The 19,968-nt window shown below is 55.9% G+C and overlaps 2 protein-coding genes across 13 annotated transcripts in view; both read left to right on the forward strand.

The window, feature by feature from the left end:
* Positions 1–1,189: 1,189 nt before the first annotated feature.
* Positions 1,190–5,607, forward strand: SESN2 (sestrin 2). The gene is made up of 9 exons (XM_068417794.1): positions 1,190–1,378; positions 1,512–1,709; positions 2,118–2,300; positions 2,623–2,832; positions 3,315–3,465; positions 3,654–3,775; positions 4,019–4,209; positions 4,400–4,544; positions 4,629–5,607. Exons 1-9 carry the CDS (start codon positions 1,271–1,273, stop codon positions 4,713–4,715), a joined length of 1,395 nt encoding a protein of 464 aa, XP_068273895.1. The 5' UTR covers positions 1,190–1,270; the 3' UTR covers positions 4,716–5,607.
* Positions 5,608–6,106: 499 nt separating this feature from the next.
* The window catches only part of PHACTR4 (phosphatase and actin regulator 4), a 76,602-nt gene continuing 62,740 nt past the window's right edge, over positions 6,107–19,968 (forward strand). For 3 of the 12 annotated variants that reach the window (XM_068417578.1, XM_068417596.1, XM_068417590.1), the window contains exons 1-2: positions 9,785–9,823; positions 10,502–10,553. The gene's annotated coding sequence lies outside the window, so the exon portion shown is untranslated. Of the gene's footprint in view, positions 6,183–9,766; positions 9,824–9,868; positions 9,938–10,501; positions 10,554–15,435; positions 15,526–19,968 lie in introns of those variants that run through there. The other 9 variants (XM_068417589.1, XM_068417588.1, XM_068417597.1 and 6 more) reach the window with 8 other exon arrangements.

Consider the following 19,968-nt stretch of genomic DNA (forward strand, 5'->3'; position numbering starts at 1 on the left):
ATGCTGCGGTGCAAAAGTGGGACGGGGGGAGGATTTGGGCTCTGCTGCAGCGTTTCAGCTCTGGGGACTGGCTTTGGGAGGGGTCCCCATGGGCATGGAGGGTCCTGGTGTGCTCTGGGGGGGTCTCCTGCTTGTGGCATCCCTGTTATTGCACCTCGGTTGGGTGCAGCCAGCCCCCAGCTGCCAGCAGAGAGGAGAAAAATATCTGCTTGGGGAAAATACGGTGTGGAAACGCTCTTCCCTGGGGAGCTGGGGGGAGATGGAGCTTGGGGGGGTCAAAAAATGAGCTGAACCCTGTGCCTGGAGCGTGGGGAGCAGCAGGTACCCTGGAACCGGGGGGGCTCGTTTCTCCACCAGGTTATTTTTTTCCTCCCCAAATCCGTTAACGGATTTGGGGAGGAAAAAAATAACCTGGTGGAGATTTTATTGGTGTTTTATGCCCCAGGGAGGGGTTAGCAGGGACCACGGGCACCGTATTGATGCTGGTGGTGGCCATGGCCCCTTCCAGTGCCACCATGCTGGTCCCACTGGTGGCTGCTCGTCCTGGGGACACTCGGTGGCTCCTGCCCCGGTGCCAGGCTTAAAGCCGCTGCTTTTTCCTTCCTAGGAGCGAGGGGTCGAGGTCCCCCGGCAGCTGGGGGAGGGTCCCAGCGCCTCCATCCCCCTGGGAGAGGTAAGGATGGTCTTGGGTGGGTGCATCCCTCCATGCTGGGGGGCTCCTCCGCCCCTCCCTGCCCTGGGTGGGGGGGACAAGGGGCTGTTTAGGAAGGATTTCCACCCCCCACCCCAATTCCTTGTGCCAAGCTGGGGTGGGATGGGGAAGGGTCACCCGGCCTGGGGGTATCCCTGTGGCACTGTGGGGGGGGTGTTTTGGAGGGTGAGGGGAGCGGTTGTGTTGTTTCACCCGGGTGTTTTCCTGCCCCAAGTCCCTGCCCTGCCCGTGCCTCAGTTTCCCCACTCATCCCAACACGGTTTTCTTTCCCCTGTGCTGCAAAGGGAGATGTTTTTCCCCCCCCGTCCTGCCCCACCCCACCTAAAACTGCACCCTGAAATCCCCGGAGCCGCCCGTACCGGGGCACCCTCAGCCCTATCTCAGCACCCGGCGTCGGCGTCCCAGATGGTTCCTCCTTGGGCAGCGATAGCGCCGGGGTGTCGTCACCGCGGCGGGGGGGTGGGGAGGCTGCTGGGGGGGTGCTGAGCCCCATCTCCTCCCCGCCGAGCACCAGAGCCCAAATAAACAACCCAAGGCGCGGGCTGAGCCGGGTCCGGCATGGAGACCCCCCACCACCCCCTGCCCCCCGGGGCCGGGCGGGGGGACACGGGCAGCCGGCGGTGTCCGTACCGGGCGGCGGGGACGAGGCTGGGCACCTCGGCTGGGGTGAGCACCTGCGGCGGTGGGATGGGTGCTCCTGGGTCCTGCTGGTGACCCCCTTCGTGGGGTGGGTGGTGGGTGTCCCTCTGGGATAGGGGGGCTGCAGCCCTTCACCGCCCACCTCTCCCCACGCCGGCAGATCCTGCGGGAAGGTGCGGCGAGCAGCCGGCACCGACTCCTCATCGAGGCCTTCGCCTCGGCGGGCAGGGTGGACAACGTCGCCATGGTCATGGGGCTGCACCCCCAGTATCTCAGCAGCTTCTGGAAGACCCAGTACCTCCTGCTGCGCATGGACGGGCCCCTGCCCTACCACAAGCGCCACTACATCGCCATCATGGTGAGGATGGGGGGTCCCGTTGGGGTGGGGGGGGTCCCTTTGGGGTGGGGGGGGTCCCCTTGGGGTATGTGTGGTCCCAGCACCTCTGCTGGGTTTTTGCCCGGAGCCAGGAAGGCGTTTGGGACCCCACAGATGCCCCCCCCTGCCCTGACCTGTAGTCCCAGAGGCTTGGAAGCCCCTTTGGGGTTGATCCCATGGGGTGCACCCAGGGTAGCCCAGCACCCCTTCCCTCCAGGGCCCCTGGGGACCAGCACGGATGGTGAAGGGGGACACAGAGACCCTTCTCTGGACTCTCATCCCCAGGGAAACCCCCCTTAAGGGTGATGCTGGGGGGGGTGGTTCCATGCCTTGGCTTCTCCAAGGGCTTGTAGCAGGGTTGGGGGGGTCACAGCCCTGCTCTCCCTGCAGGCAGCAGCCCGGCACCAGTGCACCTACCTGGTGGGTTTGCACATGGAGGAGTTCCTGCAGGTGGGGGGCAACCCGGCGTGGCTGCGGGGGCTGCACTGTGCCCCCCAGAAGCTCAGGAACCTCAATGAGATCAACAAGCTGCTGGCGCACCGGCCCTGGCTCGTCACCAAGGAGCACATCGAGGTGAGAGCTGGGGCTGCTGCCACAGACCCCCCCCAGAACACCCTCTGTTTTGGGGGGGGGGCTTAACCCCAGGGGTCACATCACTGCTTGTACAACCCCCCCTCTCCACCAGGTTTAACCCTTCTGGGGCTGAGGGAGTCTCCGAGGTGGAGGGCAGGGTCTGTGCTGCTCCAGGGTGGGGAAGGGGTGGTTTGTCCCCCATGGCTGGTTTAAGGGGCAGGGGCATCCCAAACCCTCTCCTGTCTTCCTGCCCATGCCTTACCCCAGCTCTGGGCTGCTGGGGAGGTGCTGGGGGGTCTCTCCAACCCCGGGTGTTTTACAGGCTCTGCTGAAGACGGGGGAGCACAGCTGGTCCCTGGCGGAGCTGGTGCAGGCGCTGGTGCTCCTCACCCACTACCACTCGCTCGCCTCCTTCGTCTTCGGCTGCGGCGTCAACCCCGAGGAGGAGCAGGATGGGGGGCACGGCTGCCGGCCCCCCTCGCCCCACGGCGACAGCAGCCCTGCCTCTGAGGACAGCACGGGGGGCTTGGGGGTACGGACGGGGGGGGCTTTGCCTTGCAGGGGTGTGGGGTGGGAAAGGGCGGACATGGTGGGGTGCTGGACTGCCTTAGGGTGCTTCCCCTTGGGAATGGCCCCAAGGCCTTTTATTGGACATAGCAGATGCTTTAGGGCCACGAAGGAGCATCTTCTTCCCCCTCCCGGGGCTGGAGCATCTTCTTCCCCCTCCCGGGGCTGGAGCATCTTCTCCCCAGCATCCTCCTCCATGCTGGAGCATCCTCTGTGCCAGAGAATCCTCCGCAGGGCTTCCCCCTCCTCCCAGCCCCTGGGATGAGGCACGGGACCAGTTGGGGTCTGGGTAGGACAAACCCAGAGGCAAACACCCTTTAGAGCAGCCCTGGGGCTGCTCCAAGTGACAGCAGAGCTGAGAGCAGCTCTGTGCTGCCCTGGGCTTGCAAACCCTTTGCAACGTTACTCGACCTGGGGCAGCGTTGACTCTGTCCTCTGCTTCACCAGGGCAATGAGGCCATGCAGGAGGTGGAGGTGCTGATGGAGAGGATGAAGCTGCTGCAGGAAAGTCAGCTGGAGGAGGAGGGAGTCACGCAGGAGGAGATGGCGACGCGCTTCGAGCTGGAGAAGACGGAGAGTTCGCTGGTCGCTCCTGCGGGTGAGGAGGTGCAGGGGTCCAGCTGCCTGGGGACGGGGTCCAGCTGCCTGGGGATGGGGTCCCCAGGGGCTGGGGAGGTCACAGGAGGGGGGAAGGAGCCAGCATGTGCCCAGGGCGCAGCAGGATCAGGCCCCCAGCTGCAGGGCTGGCTCTGCCTCGGGTCACGCCGCGGTTGTTCCTCCTCACAGATATCAAGGATCACTCCCCGCAGTCCCGCGTCCTCTGCTTCGTGGAGGACCCCGAGTTCGGCTACAAGGACTTCACGCGGAGGGCTTCTCGTGAGCAGGCGCCCCCCACTTTCCGTGCGCAGGTGGGTGCTGGCGGTCCCGCACCAGCCGGAGGGGAAGGGGTGGCAGGGTGCTGGGTGGGGGGTCCTGCCCGTCTCACCCAGGGTGGTGGGCAGCGTGGGTGCAGGGCTGGAGCTGTCTGCGCAGCCCAAGCACGTGCTGATAGTTGGGGGGGGTCAGCATGGGAGGGGGAGACCCCAACTGCTGTCCCTGGCCTTGAAGGGACCCCACGTTGCACCCCTGGCCCAGCATCCTTCCTCCCACAGGATTACACCTGGGAGGACCACGGCTACTCGCTGATCAACCGCCTCTACCCCGACGTGGGGCAGCTCCTGGATGAGAAGTTCCAGGTCGTTTACAACCTGACGTACAACACCCTGGCCATGCACTGCGGCGTGGACACGTCCATGCTGCGCCGGGCCATCTGGAACTACGTCCACTGCATCTTCGGCATCCGGTAGGTCCCCGAGCCACTGCCAGAGCCTGTTCTCCATGAGAGGGTCCATGGGAGCCTGCGACGTGGTCTTGGTGGGATTGAAGCAAAGTGATGCTGTTGGGGGGCTTGGCTTAGGTCCAGAAAGATCCCAGGGTGTGCGAACGGGCAGGGGTTGTGCCTGGGGTAACGCGCCCTTCTCTCTCTCCCCCAGCTACGACGACTACAACTACGGGGAGGTGAACCAGCTCCTGGAGCGCAGCTTGAAGGTCTACATCAAGACGGTGGCTTGCTACCCGGAGAAGACGACCAAGCGGACGTACACGCGGTTCTGGAGACACTTCAAGCACTCGGAGAAGGTGCTGCCCCATCCCTTCCCCTCCTGGCAGGGCGTGGGGGGGTGCTGAGCTCCCCCCATGCCCTGACCCCCTCTCCCTGCGTAGGTGCACATCAACCTGCTCTTGCTGGAGGCTCGGATGCAGGCGGCCCTGCTCTACGCCCTGAGAGCCGTCACCCGCTACATGACCTGACCGGCCTCTGTCCCTCCTCCTCCTCCTCCTCCTGCCCCACGTTTGGGGGAAAGGCCAGGGGGGAGCTGGGACCAGAAAGACTTTGCTGGAATATTGTCCTCCCTGCCTTAAGGGGCTTGAAGCTGTGGATGGAAAGCGGGGGGGGGCTTCCCTGCCCCTCATCCCAGGAGAGGGGACCCCCAAGAAGCCATCTGTGCTGGGAAGACCCCGCAGTGCTGCCCTGGGCTTGGCAGAGCTGGGGGTGCCCGGCGGCTCCGGGCCTTTTCTTGGGGTGAGCCCAAAATGAAGTCAAACTGGGTGCCCGTGAGCGCTGGCGTTACACCGCCGTGCCACCTCCCGGTGCCGTGGAGGACTGTCCCCACGCTGGACATCGCCGGAGAGGGGCTGGTGGGCTCTGCCCCTGCTCCTTGGGGCTTGTGCTGGAAGATGTGTGGCTGTGGGGGGACACGCTGCCCTGCCACCCCCTCCCCACCTCTCTGCCTTGCACCTCATGAAGCACCACAGGAGTCGGCCATCCCATTACCATGTGGGCAGCACCCAGTGCAACTGGTCTCCGAGCTGAGCCCCCCCTGGGAGGGTGCCAGGGTGGGACGTGGGGTGGCCATGGCCTTAGCCAGCTGTGCCAGAGTGTGTCCCAGCGGTGTGGGTCACCCGGGGGTGTCTGTTGGGGACCCTCCGCCCCCGACTCTGGTGGGGCGTGGGGCTGGGTCCGGCAGTATTGCCTGGACCATCGGCCACTCCTGGTTTGTCTCTGCTGAACTGTAGCTCCAGTTAAGTTATTTCTATATTTTTTTGGGGGTGTATTTTATTCCTGACTGGGCATGGAAATGCCACTGGGACTTTGCTACCGACCTTGTTTGAAAAAATAAAATTGTTCTTTTTTTTTATTTTATTTTATTTATTTTCTTTTCCCAAACACCTCTCAGGGCCGCCCTGCCCAGCTGGGAGATGCAGTTTCCCTTTCCCCATGTTTATCCCCAGGGACTGACCCTGCACAGGATGGGGTGGGGGTGTCCCATGGCTCTGGGAGTGTCTGGGAGCAGCCCTGGCTTGTCCAAGGGGACAAATGGGGGTCCCTGCACTCCCCGTTTGCCTGAGGGGTGGGCTTGGCTCCCTGCACCCTCCTTGTTCCCAACCTCCCTTCCCAGAAAGCCAGGATTTGGGGCACCGACACTCACCCCAGTGTGGGTGTCCCACGGGATGCTCCGGTCCCGCTGCTGGGATGGAGCTGAGCCGGTGGCAGTGGGGCTGGGGGGGGTGAAGCAGCACGGGGGGCACCCCAGCCCCGTGATGTGGAGCCCAGCGCTTATCAGGGTGCGGGCAGGAGCCCCTGGCAGCTGCCGATAAAAGCCCCGAGGAGGATCCTGCCCATCCCCTGCTCCAGCCCCATCCCTGTGCCCGAGGAGCAGTGAGGAGCCGGATCCTGGCTCCGGGGGCTTGGCCGGACCCTCCAGCCCCTGCACACAGGTACGTGCTCCCCGTCTGAGTGGGGACGTGGGGCTGGGGACGGGGCTTGGTGAGGGTTTGCTGGGGGGTTATAGGGCAGAGCCTCTGTTTGCACCGTGCACGGTGGGGGGGAAAGTGCTCTCAGGGCAGCTCAAGGGCACTGGGGAAACTGAGGCAGGAGGGTGGGTCTCCCTCGGCTTTGCTGGTCGTGCCAAAGCCCCTGGGCTGGAGTCCCCATCCAGGTCCCCTTTGTGTGGCTGGTGAGGAAGAAAGAGCAAATTCCCCCCCTAAATTGCTGTATGTCCTGGGTGTCACCCTGTAACACCCAGTCAGCGAGGGGACCCCCGGGGTACCCAGGGCAGCCCCTGCCCCAGGGTGACAGCTCCCTGCTCCAGAGTGGGGTGGGTTTATTCCCCAAATATCCTGGGAATAGCATGATTTTAGGGTTTGCTTTGTGATTTTTAACGCTAGTGGCTTTTCTGCTGTATATATGGAGGGGTCTGGCTAGGGGGTCTCGGGGACCTGGTGCAGCTGGGGGATCCCGGCGGGGAGAATTGTTGGGTTTTCAAAAGTAGTGAGAAAAAATGTCATCTTTTAGGGAACCAAAACAGCTCAGAGAATCAATGACAATCGTTAGAAAAGGGACAAGTCGACAGGGAGGTTCTGTCTAAGGAGGGTTTTTTTTTCCTTAATAATAATAATAATAATAATAATAATAATAATAATAGGCTGTGCTGGATGAGTGTTTTAAAGCTGATGGAGTCCAAAGTGCTTTGCAAAATGGGCATTGCCAGGGCTGAGCTGCCCTCGCCATGCCATGATATGGGGAGGGGGCAGCGGCATCGTGCTGTGCCGAGGGTCTTCTCTCACCAAGCCCAGTGCCCAGCTGAGCTGCAGGAGGGATTTGAGCAGCCGGGGAAATCCTCACCCTAGAAGTCGGCTGGGATGGGGCTCAGCTCACCCAGGGGTTCGTGCGGGGCTGGAGGTGAGGGAGAATATCCGTGCCCTGAGTGATGGCACGTTGCTGAGCCATGGCTGTGAGTGGACACCTGGACCCGCTGCACAGGCTGGAAATGGGTAAATTCAGGCTGGAAATGGGTAAATTCAGGCTGGAAACAAAGCAGCCCTTCAAGGGTGAGGTGGACGTGGCAGCGGGTGCAGGTCTGTGCCCCGGCTTTGCCCAGCACCCACGTCCCCACAGCCCTGGGCAATCCCCCCCCGTCTCCCGTGGGATTGTAGCAGTGAGCAAAGCCACGGCCATGGTCACCCCTGGCTGTGATGGATTTGAGCACCTCAGCCCCAGTGCTCCCAGTCCCTCCCAGTCCCTTTCCAGCAGTAGAGCCCTGGAGCCGCCCAGGGATCCCAGTGAGGGTTTTGCAGGGCGGTGAGTGGGTGGGAGGGAAGGGACCAGCCCCTGGTTGCTGCCTTAGCTCAAGGGAACAGAATGTGTCCTGCCCATGGAGCCCAAAATATCCCCTGGCACCATCTGTGCCCGGCGCCAGCGCCACCGGGTCACCCCCGTGGGACAGACACAGTCACCAGCGCACACACAGGGCTGGCAGATCCAGGACTCTGAGCGCTGGTTTTACAGCTGGGTTTTACCCCAAAATGCAGCTTTGCACCCTCCCTGCACCGAGGTGGGCACCTTTGGGTCCCCAGAGTGCCAGGAGCCATCCCACTGGTGGCTGGGAGCCACAGTGCCTCCACAAGCCCCTCCAAAACCAGCTTGAACCCTGCAGACCCAGAGGGAAAGCTTGGCAGGGTGGGGGGTGGATAAAAGCACCCCCAGGGCTCATCCCAGGGGACCTCATTCCTGGGAGAGGAAACGGCCTCAAGTTGCACCAGGGGAGGTTTAGATTGGCGATCAGGAAAAATTTCTTCACTGAAAGGGTTGTCAAGCGCTGGCACAGGCTGCCCAGAGCAGTGGTGGAGTCCCCATCCCTGGCGGGATTTAAAACCCGTGTAGATGTGGTGCTGAGGGACATGGGGTAGTGGTGGCCTTGGCAGTGCTGGGTTAAGGGTTGGACTTGATGATCTTAAAGGTCCTTCCCAACCAAAACGATTCTGTGCCCTGCAAGCTCTGGGCACCGGGGGCTGGAAACCCCAAGTGGCTCCTGGTGCGTTTCAGCCCCTGCCAAGCAGCCGGGCAGCAGCGGTGGCACGGCGGGGCACGGGGAGGGCTGGCACGGAGGCAGCCCCGAGTCCTGCTGTGTCCCCCCGCCGCTGTCACCTCCCTCGCCCAGGCTCTGCGGTGCCATCCTGCACCCGCAGCTCTGCGCCAGCCGCGGGACGAAGCACCCCGAGGGGTGCACAGGGGTCCCCAGCACATGGCCGGGCAGTGAGGGGGGCTGCCGGGACCGGGGCTGCCGGGACCGGGGCTGCCGGGACCGGGGCTGCCGGGGCTGCCGGGGCCGGGGCTGTCGGGGCCGGGGCTGGGGCTGCCGGGGCCGATCCCGCCGCTCCCCGCGTTCCCCGGCCGGCAGCGCCGCTCGCCGGAGCTGGGCTGTCCCGGCAGCCGGGGCCTCGCTGGAGCCAGGACACAGCCCTCCAGCGCCGCATTCTGCTCCTGCCCAGCACCCAGGAGCTGTCGCGGGGGGGTTGTGCCGCGTTCCCCCGACCCCATTGCAGGGTGATGCTGTTTAATCACCCACCGGGTGGGCTCCGAGCACGGCTCGTAAAATACGGCTGGTCTGGAGCTGCTCACGCCAGCCAGCCCCCGCTGTGAGTGAGGAAGGGGGGGCAAAGCCTCACCCCACCCCAGCACCCCATTACCCCCCACCCCAAACCCCCACAGACCCCCGCACCCCCAACCCCAAAGCCTCACCCCCTCAACAGCCCAGCACTACCTCACCCCAAACCTCCAAGACCCCTGTCACCCCCTGACCCCAAAGCCTCACCCCACCCCCCCCACCAGCACCCCATTACCCCCCACCCCAAACCCCCAAGACCCCCTCGCCCCCAAACTCAAAGCCTCACCCCAACCCTCCCAGCACCCCCACCCCAAACCCCCCATTACCTCCCTCACCCCCAAACCCACTACCTCACTCCAACCCCCTCCAGCACCCCATCACCCCCCACCCCAAACCCCCATGACCCCTGTGACCCCCTGACCCCAAAGCCTCACCCCCTCAACAGCCCAGCACCACCTCACCCCAAAAACCCACAGCCCCCCTCACCCCAAACCCCAAACCCTCACCCCAACCCCTCCAGCACCCCAGCACCCACCACCCCAAACCCCCACGACCCCCTCACCCCCTGACCCCAAAGCCTCACCCCAACTGCCCCCAGCCCCCTCCATCCCAACCCCCCCCCAGCCGCCTTCACCCCCAACCCCAAAGCCTCACCCCAACCCCCCCACCAGCACCCCATTACCCCCCACCCCAAACCCCCACGACCCCCCTCAACCCCAAAGCCTCACCCCAAACGCCCACAGCCCCCGACCCCCCTTTGCTGCCCCGTTCCGCGGGGAGGGGGCGTGTCCTACAGCCGGGGGGCGTGGTCTGCCCTGAGGGGGCGTGTCCTGCTATGAGGGGGCGTGGCCTCCCTGCGGGCGGACTACAACTCCCGGCATGCTCTGCGCGCCCGCTTCCCCCCCCCTCCCGGAGGCTTCCGGCGGGGCCGGCCCGGGAGCGGCGGAGGGAGCCGGCGGCCGCGGGCGGCAGGTGAGGGCGGGCGGCCCGGGAGAGCCCCGCCGGCCCGGGGGAGCCCCGCCGAGGGGAGGCCAGGCCCAGCCCGGGCCCTGTTCCCGGCGGCAGCGCTCCGGATGGGGGGGGGCGGTGTGTGAGCGAGGGGCTGTGGGGGGTGAGAGGGGCCTGTGTGGGGGTGCTGGGGGGGGGCTGGTGTGGGGTGAGCTTGGGGGGTCAGTGAGGGGAATGGGGGGGACGAAGGGTCACTTCGGGCCGTGCTCGGCGTCGCGGGGACCCCGGAGCTCCCGGGCTGCGGCTGTGCCCGCGGGGCCGGCTCTGCAGGCGGGCCGGGTCGGGGGCTCCTTGGGCGGGGAGGCCGGGCCGGGGGCTCCCCGGGCGGGGAGGCCCGTCCCGGAGCCGGCCGGCAGTTCCAGCCCGTGCTATAAACCTGCTTTAACCCCGGACCGAGCGGCCGGAGCTGGGGTTCCCGTGCAGCGCTGTGCTCTGGGGGCTCGGGCCGTGACTCAAAGTAAAACCTCCTGGTTTTTAATCTCTGTTGCTTTCTGTGGCAGCGCTTTCACCTTTCTTTAAGCCCTTTCCCAGGCAGCCCCTTGGGTATTTCTTTGTTTGATCTGTTCTGTCTTCATGTTGGCTGAAATTTGAACCGTCCCTGCTGTGCTTTCTCCTTTAATTGTTCTTTCCCTCTGCGTGCAGATGAATTATTTACCTCTTTGCCTTGCGCTGGGTTGTGTTTGTCCAGGTGAAGGTAGGTGAGGGCTTGGTGCCCCTCTCTGTGACTGAAAAAAAAGTGTGATGTGAGAAGGTGCTTAATCAAGGCTGAAATGAAGGAAAAAACTCTTTTTAAACATTAAAATGTTTAAATGTTGCTTCCACGAGCCTAGAAAGAGAAGTGGGAATGCTTGTGACTGCTCCTCTGATGGATGAGGAAACCTTGAGTTGTGTAGGAGTGAGGTTTAAACTTGAAACTTGCCTTTAAAAAATATGAACATCAGGGAGTCCCGGGCAGAATGGGGTTTGCTCGCAAAGGAATGATGGAGTTTTCTGTGGTCCGTTCCTGGTGGGTGAAGGATCAGTTCAGCTGAATTAGTTTGATGTGCTGATGTTGTAGAGTAATTAAATTCCTCTGCCTGCTATGATTTCAGTAGAAATGCCTGTTGCTCTTCAAACATACTGTTTAAATTAATCCAAATTACTTCTAAGAGTAGACAAGACCTAAAAGTGTAACTTTACATAGTTGAAATTCCTTCTCAAATGAGAGTGCAAAAAAAAAGGGGGGGAAATAAAGCCAAAATGAGGCCACTTGTGAGGGAACCTGGCTGGCACACAGTTGTGCCAATTGAAGTGAATAGCTTGGGTGATGGTAACAAGCCCCTTCTTCCATTCAGAGGGGGCTTAAACTTTCTCTTCCCAACAGTGTTGGAAATGACTGCGCTGATCTGTCCTAAATTTATGTGATTTCAAGCGTGTCAGCTTGTGCTTTCACAGGGCTGGCTTTGTTATCAGCTAATATCTCAAAGGGGTTTTTTTAAGGTATGTTTTCTTTCTGGACTACCAAGAAGTGGCTGGATGAGCTGTCTCTGAGGCAGAAAGCGTCCTCAAATCCTGGAAGATGGGGAGGGGGAGCCCCGTTGGGAGTATGGGGCACTGCAGAGAGGCTGCCACAAACAAGGGGGATGTGATTGCATCCTTGTTTTCGTGCCGCTGGATCAGTAATCTGTGATTATACAGCCTTGTACTTCATTCAATCACTGGTTAATTCGATTTCCAGTTTAATTTGATGACAGTTTTGAGAGCCAAATCACTTGTATTTAAACAAATGGCTTCTATTTTGATCAAATTTCATTGTGTTTGGCGTGCGTTGGGGCATTATATGTGTTAAAAATCGCTGACACCGCAGTTCCTCCAGGTCTGTGGGTGATGAATATTCAGTTACAAAACCTGTGTCTGGCAGAGAGTGGGAGGGGAGGCTTAAAGCAAAGCCCACACAACGGTGGCAGTTGCACTGATGCGAGGTTTAAGTCACTGGTCTAGTGATGCTGTGCACGAAGCAAGCTGCAGATATCCTTGGGGTCATCTGTGTCCCCTCAAAAACATGTTCATTTTTCAGGCAAAACCAGAACTTTGGGCTACAGGGAGTGCAAGGAAGCTGGTACAGGGAGGGCAAAGATGTCATCTTGTTCCTGCTTCCATTAAAGGTGGGACTGGAGTGTGTGTAGTGAAGAGATGCTCCATGTCCTTCAGAATCTGTTCCCTGATTTTGTTTAGTTGGGATTTTCAGCACACAAGTGCTGTGAGGGATTTTTTAATGAGTGTGAGAATGTTTTTTTTTTTCTGGTGGCAGGTTTGGAACCCGTGGAAAACTAATGGCTGCGCAACTGCGGCAGCGTTAGGCCTCAGCTTTGTGTCGAGGGAGGAAAAAAGCCCTTTCAGAGATCTATTTTTATCACTTAATTAGTAGCTCTTGCTGACTTGTCAATGCTGCGGTGATAACTATTTCCAGTTCTTTTCTGCGCAGTGGGGTCACGCATTAGTCAGGCAGCGAATGCACCAGCCAGCACTCAGACCCTTGGCTGGTCATGGATTTTTTAACTCCTTCCAAACTGTGCCCTCAAATCCCAGGGCAGATTCCAGGTGAGGAGTCGACGCATAGATATACAGAATTTTGTGACTCTCCACCTGAGCGTCTCCAAATGGCGACTGTCCTTAATTTTTTCTCTGCCCCAGAGGACTTTTTGTATCTTGTAAGGAACTGAGGTGTCGAGGGTGGTGTGATTTGCTGATGGCTGGGGGACAGGCTTGGGATCATGGGTGAAAAGCTGCAGATTTCCCAATTCTGGCTCTTATCTGCTGCTTTTGAATGACTTTCAGGGTTGGAAGGTGACCATGCAAAACCTTTAGGGATGACTAATTATGCATTTATGCTCCTTGCAAATGGGGAATTGCTGTTTTCCTGATTTCTACGTGCCGAAGCCCTTAATCTATAGATACTATTCTTGCGTGGCTGGTTCTGTTGCTTGTGGTGTCGACTTGTGATTATCAGCCCTGCTGAGATAGGGAGGTGAGAGGCAGCTTTCGGCCCCAGCTACAGCCTGCTTGTCACACTGTTTGAATTTCTTTGTTTACTGATGACTGTATGTTCTTTCCTCATTGAAGGGATGGGGGAGGAAGGACTAATTATCTCCAGAGAGAGGTTTTGAATGCTATTAGTCGAAGGAACAGGCTTCGTCTCGTAACTGAATGAATTGTGTGAAATAACACGAAGCACCGGTGGCGAAGTTAGGAAAATTGAGAGCAGTCCAAGTAATTTCACTCTGCTGAATCCTGGAAATAGATTTTTTTTTAATTATTATTTATTTTTTTTTCCCCCCAAGCCGTTGGCTGGCAGCAGCAATGGGAGGAGGGGGGAATGGGTAAACAGATTGTTAACTTTATTCTTCTGTGTTTGTGCTCTTGGCATGCTGATTACAAAACACAGTTAAGAGTTGCTTACCTGCCAGCTGCACAGCTAAGTTCAGGAGTCGGGATGGGCAATGCATTATCGCAGACTAATTAACCGTGTCTGCTGGATGTCATGGGGCAAAATAAGGTGCATACTGATGAGGTTGGTTTGGGCAAGGCTGGCACTCCTCTAGCTCCTGCACTAAGCTCCTAGCCTGCTCCAGCTGTGTGCCTTTTGGAACAGATTTGGTGAAGATCGTTGGACTTTGGTAAAGTCTCATGGCACTTGAACTAGAGGGTTTGAACCTTTCCACTTTGCCAGCTCCAGAAAGCTTCTGCTACAAGTTATGAACCTCTTTGCAGACAAGTCGGGTGCTGGCAGCAAGTTAATCGACCCACAGAAGTGAACCCCTTGATTACAGCTGCGTTGCCATAGACTTAGTTGTCTAAAATCCATCAAGATTAATCCCCACCGTTGATTTTAAACCGGACTCGCCTTAGGGACTCGCCTTACACTTGCCTGCGGGAGGGGTGAATCTCTCTAAACGTGCCTACTTTTTTCTCCTAAAGACAGTTAGCTTGTAAGGGTGCAAGCAAGAAGAACTTGGCATGAGTCCTACTGAGTAGCCTTGATTTGTAGATGCGGATCAAAGTCCGAGAGGCACTGTCTTGTTTGGTGTCTGCACAGTGTTTAGCACCAGGGCACGCTCAGTGTTATAAATACCGTGTTGCAGAGGGTGTCTTAGCAAAAAAAAAAAGACGTTATTGGTAGATGTGGCCTTCAGGTAGGAGGTGAGGATTGCCAGCCATGTCTCAGTGGGTTTGCAGAAACTGTGCTCGTGGAGGTGAAGCTTCCAGAGGTGCTTACGGATGGGGGAACAGCCAAAGGTCGTCGCCTTCAGAGAATTTGAGCTTTGAACAAAGCATGTAACTGTCTAAGCCAATTTTTAGGGGACTTTGGCATTTGCTGGACTCGCATGCCTTTGAAGGTTGTGCTCTCTTGGCTCGTTCTTCTCTCCTACTTAAAGTCAAATCAGTAACTTTTATGTCACCGACTGAATTCGCTGGTATGGGTCTGGGGTAATGGTGCCTGCTGGGAGTGGGATTTCTATCAATATTATTTCTACCTTGGCAAGAGCTCCCCTGCAGATGCATGAAAGCGCTGGTGGTGGTAGGTTATTGATTACTCTGATCTCTAGAGCTGTCTAAAAGCTTTTGCAGGTTTGGTGTACTGCCAGGATCTCCAGGAAGAGGGTTTGCAGGTACCAGCAAGCCTTCGTATCCAGAAGAGGCTTCAGCGGGGGATAGAAGCAGGGTCAAGAGGGTTTGGACTGGTCTTTGCTGGCTGAACAGGCTGGCTCAGGTTCTCTGGGAATGCATTTGAAAGCTGCTCTGCTGCAATATTGACAGTGGAAATCTGGATGGACCCACAGATTTTCAGTCACTGATCCGTGCTCCTATGGAGTGACCTTGTGCTGCCTCGGTTATCTTTATCAGCTGGGACCTAGAAGGAGGAGGATAATAATTAGTGAAATAAGTGATAGGCTGGCTGATTTGTGCTAGCAAGGTTGGTCTTTTATTGTTGGGGATATTAAGTCTAGTCTGTCTGTTGCAAACCAGGTGTAATTTATTGCTAGGTGGGAAATGGCAGAAGCAGGAAAAGGGCTGTTAAGTCCGTTTGGGTTTGTTCCCCTGGAAAGGGTGTTTGTGTGGTGCCAAAAGAGAGAACAAATAATTAGAAGCAAAGTCTTTTTCGCGTACATTTTTTGATGAGTAGTAGGTGAGAAGTGGCACGTTCCCTCTAGGGTCACTGAAGCTTCACTTACCTTGTGCTGGGAGTTAAATTAATGCTTATATCCTGCTCCTGGCTTGATCTGTATCCTGTTCCTCCTGTGGATCAGGGCCAGGGGTGAGCAAGGTCATAGAATTTTTCAGCTTGTACTTCCAAATCAATTTTTAACGTACAGTCCCCCAATTATCGAGAGAAAAAACTGAGATTGCAGCATGTTTAAACATGATTTCTCTTGGCTCAGCTGTGCCTTTTTAAAAGTCATCTCAACCTTTGGGTGGAATTGTCAGATGAGTACTGTCAGGCTTCCTTGGCTTGTGCTATTTTACAGCAGTTCTGAAATTAGCTGTGGCTTGAGGCCACCTGCCTTATCTGTTACCTGCTCTGCACACAGTGAGGACAGTTAATAGAGGGCCAGCCCTGGCAGAACGGGGAAGCTTGAGGAAAATCCATACCTGCTAACTCAACCTGACGCCTAACATCACAAGAAGTGGGTTTCGCTGGTTTTATTGTTCTGTTTCACTTATACATACTGTATTTTTTTTTTCTGAATATGAAGATAAATCGGGTTTGCAGGGAGGGAAGTTCCTGGGCTGGAGAACTTCACTCATGCATGGGCTGCTCCGTTGCAGTTGCTGATCCCTGAGTTCAGGGTGGTTCCTCCTGTACCTCACCCAGCCAGGCTGTTATTTGGGAGCATTAAGAGAGTATCCAGCTTCTCTGGGAGGTGTTGGTGGAAAGAAATGGGGGAATTTTCAAGATCAATTTATTAAGCAGGCTTTCTGAGGTGTCCTGAACGCGTTGCAGCGCGTGCAGTCCGGTCACCAAACATCAGGCGTGCAGAAACCTGTGTGAACACAGGCTTGGAAAGTAGGATGAAGGAGTGCTGCGAGACTGCTGGATCTCCAAAATCCAGCTGACACTGGTGATTACCTTAATCAGTGCTGTTTCTCATCCTCTTTTAGCTTCCAAACGAAGCCTTCAATCTGTATTCTAATGACTGGGTGCTGTCTACTTATCACTAGGCTGAGCACAAGGGAAATAAGGATGCTCGGGTGGATGGAGGCCTGATTTCGCTCCCAGCTGTGTTGCTGCTGTGCTGTTTGATGTCAGGCAAGTCACTTGTTCCTGTACCTGTTTCATCCTCCCGTCTCTCCTCTCTCAAGATTACCTGTGCTTAGGGAGGGCGTAGTCATCCTCGTGTTCGTAGCTAGAGGGATGTATTAATGCATCTCAGCCTTAAGGGCCATAATTAGCAGCCAGGTTATACTGGTCCGGGTCCCATCATGCTACGTGTCGTACAGTGTGTACACGGGGCCTCTAGTAAATAAGTAGGAATAACAGGAGGAAGGATTTGTCTGAGTAGCAGGTATGTGTTGGGTAAGTCTGGCAACGCAGGTGGGTATTGCTGCTGTGGTCTGGTTGAATCAGCAGCGTTCGAGGAGTCGTTTCTTCATTTGCACCATGTCCTATATTTTGTGAATGTGTAATTTGAAGTTTTAGCTCTGCATTTTTTTTTATTTGAGTGTTTTTCCCACACTGGACTCTTCTGCCTGTGGATCTCGTTTTCGGTGTGAAGTTCCTCTGCAGGGGAGGATTTTTCAGAGCTTTCCTAGTGTAAGAGGAACAAGTTTGCTTTGATTCTTCAGTAAATTACTGCTGCTTTTGGAAAGGGGTATTTATAAAGCTGCTGTGCTACGTTTCAGTGTGGAAAGGGAGGTGGGGGGAGAAACTAGCAGAAATCTGTTTCTCCTTTAATATGAGATCGTGTAGGTGATACTCTTGCCTGGAGAGAGCAGCAGTCCTTGCATGAACACTGGATATATCAACATTTCTAACTAGTAAATTTATGGATAATCTCTTCTTTTTGGAGGATTTGTTCTGATTTGAGAGCATTAGTCTCTAGGAAAATTAAACCTCTTTTTAAATCCACTTTATTCAGACTCTAGACTGGAGAACTGCTGCTAAGCCCTGCCATCTTCCTCCAGCTTTTCTGCGGGTTTGATTGGAAATGCTGTGGAGAGAGACACAGCTGGTCCAGAGGCATCTGGGGTTTGGGTTTAGGTGCTTTATCCAGTTGTGTCAAAATGGATTGGAAAACTATTCACTCTGTTCCTGTAATGAGCGCGTGCAGCTTTGAGCACTGCCAAAAAAAACCCCAAGGCCCTAAACCAAACCACCCAAAAGGTAAGAAAGATTAAACATTCATGGCAGCTGTGAAGTGGCTTGGTAAAGCTGCTCGTCTGCACGATGCTGCAGGTTTGGGATGCTGGAGGGGGACTGTCTTTGGTGAGAGAAACGTCAGGCTGCCTGCTAGTGCTGGGCTCTTCCGTGACTGCCGAGGCGTACCTTCGTTTCAGGTGGCTGATTCATGGCCCCGTGTATTTAATCACAGTTTCTATAGCAGTGAAATCTTTTAACGAGAGGGTGGAGTTCACTCTCAGTTCATTGCAGGGTTTTTTTTTTTCATGAATATTATGGCCGATTCATTAATGAGTTCTGGTGCTCAGAGTCATTTTTATAGGGGACTAATGTTGAAGGAGAGTCTGCGTTTGTGGTGCGTGTAATTAGTGAACCAGCTCTAGCTTTTTTTAATAATCGAAATGAGCATTTCTTTGGGTTCGTTTCTACCGTGCTGTGTTGCTGCATTGCCAAGAAAATGCAAAGAGGAGGATTCCTTATGCTGGTGCCAGATGTTTAGCTTACTCCCTTTGCTTATCAGTTAAGATAGAACTACCTGATCACATACAGCCCATGATGGTGAGTCCTCCTGGGCTCTCCACAAATCGTTCCCTCGGGGTTTTGACATTATCTGTTGGCTCATAAGTTATTGGGACACTCTACAACTGCAGTTTAGCCCTGTCTTACTGAAAGCTCAGATTCTTTGGTATTTCCAAGGTGACGTTGCTGCAGGAAGCTATTTGAGCCTTCGTTCTTCATGCCAGTAGCAAGGGGTTTGATTTGCATCATCGAGATAAGGCGGTGGATAGTGTTTCGTTGGGTATTTAAAGCCACATGTTGTCTTGCTCTCACGTCCTCTAAAAATATGGTGCGTTCTTGAACTTGGGGCACAACATTGACCCTGGGGGAGTGCAGCAGCTGAATGTGTCCTCAGCGGGCAGCGCTTCTGGGATGGCTGACCGTGCTGCTAATGAGTTGGGCTGCAATAAAGCCTCGTCTGAAGCTGGTGTTAGTGGTTGCTTTTGGGAAAGCGTGGTGGCTCGTGATGTTTGCCTGCGTCGATCGTCCGCTCTGTTCATCCTCGCACCCCTTTTGAGCACGAACGCTTTAAAAGCCAGTAAAGCTTTCTCGTCCAACATTCTGGTTCTGGTACGGCACGTGACTTGCCACTGACAACGAGGGCAGCTGAAATAGGAGCCTGTTGGGAACGGATTTGTGTCTGCATTAAACAGAAGGAGAACGTGTCCATTGCCAACAGCCTGTCAGGGAGACGCTGGTTAAAAATCATTGCATTTAACTTACTGTGTGCTGGGTTCACCAGCAGCAGAATGACTTTTGCCTGTGTCCCCGAGATGAATCGGGGTTGGGGTTAAACCACCGTTCAAAAACGGCCAGTAAAGCAGTTGGGAAGGTGATGCAGGAGGAGCTGGGGTGGTGCGTGTCAGCAGCACGCTGCTCAGCTCCATCAGTGATGTTGGTGTCTCACCCTCCGTGGCGATGAGCTCCTGGGTTGTTGGAGGTGTCCCTTGCAGCCAGAGATCAGAGAAGCTTTGCCTGCTACACAGAGCCCTCGCAGGTGAAGTGGAGGTCCTGGATTATTTGCCTTTTCTGTTACAGCGTTGAAGGCAGTAACAGTTTGGTCCTTGCTTTCTGACTAGTAGTTGGGACACGAGATCTTCTAAACCTGCATTTGTGGAGCTTCCTCGCAGTTGCAGTGTTAAATTCGGTGCCATTCAGTGTCCCCACAGGCTGTGTCTCCAAAAAGAATTACTAAAAGGTGTGTTTCTGATGGCTGACAAGAACTGAGCTGAGCTGCCTTACAATTGCTCTTTGACTGTGTTTGAAGCAGCCGTTGTGGGGTGAAATGTTTGCTGTCTTTTTGCAGAGTGCTTGTCAAATAATTTCATTCAGTGCACTCGGCTTTTTAACAGATGGGATAGATTTTTGTGAGCCTGGGCAACCACAGCAATTGTTTTGCGAGGTGAGACATCTCTGTTTTGACGGGTAGGAGAAATAATAACGTTGGGTGATTCATAAGAGCGATGAGTTTGGATCGGTGAACCTTTTTTTTTTTTTAAAGGATATCAGCATTTATCTTCAAAGAAATCTGAGTTGAAGGCCCAAAGTTAACAGAAAGTTCCTGAGCGATGCTGCATCGCAGCCCTGTTCCTGCTGAGAATCCAGGTCTAGCCTAAATACCTGCAGACTTGAGGGATTATGATGTTGGGGGCAGGTCCTGCGGGAGCAAGGAAGGCAGAAGATGGTCTCCTGTGTCAGCGTTTTATTGCCTGCCCTCGGGGCTATCGCTTCCTTTGCAAAGGGGTTATTTCCTTCCTGTGACATGGTATCGAACGGGAGGAGGGTGTGCAAGAAAGTGCAAATCTGTAGTTGTCTGTGGTGACGCCTGAGCCATTGCATTTTAAATGTAGTCACATTTACTGTTGCTATTTGGGGACGTCTGGGGCAGGTGATACGTCAGCTGGATTGCGGGATCTGAGCTGCCAGTTGAGAGAGACAGTCCCCCCAGAAGTCAGAGGGCATGTGTGTTTTAGGGGATTGCAAGTTTAATTGGCCTGCGTGTGAGATTGAGCTGGGTTTTGTGGCCGGAGGATTGCTGATTTATGTCGTGATCCCTTAACAAAACAGTTCTTGTGGAGGCAGGCTCTGCCATTAGGCTTTGTGTCTCTGCAGGACAAAGGCTTTGCTGGAAGCAGAGTGGGGTTTTCTGTGCCTGTTGTGTCCATCTGTCTGC

Source organism: Nyctibius grandis, chromosome 24, assembly GCF_013368605.1.
Source record: "Nyctibius grandis isolate bNycGra1 chromosome 24, bNycGra1.pri, whole genome shotgun sequence".
In the NCBI taxonomy this organism is placed as follows: domain Eukaryota; kingdom Metazoa; phylum Chordata; class Aves; order Nyctibiiformes; family Nyctibiidae; genus Nyctibius; species Nyctibius grandis.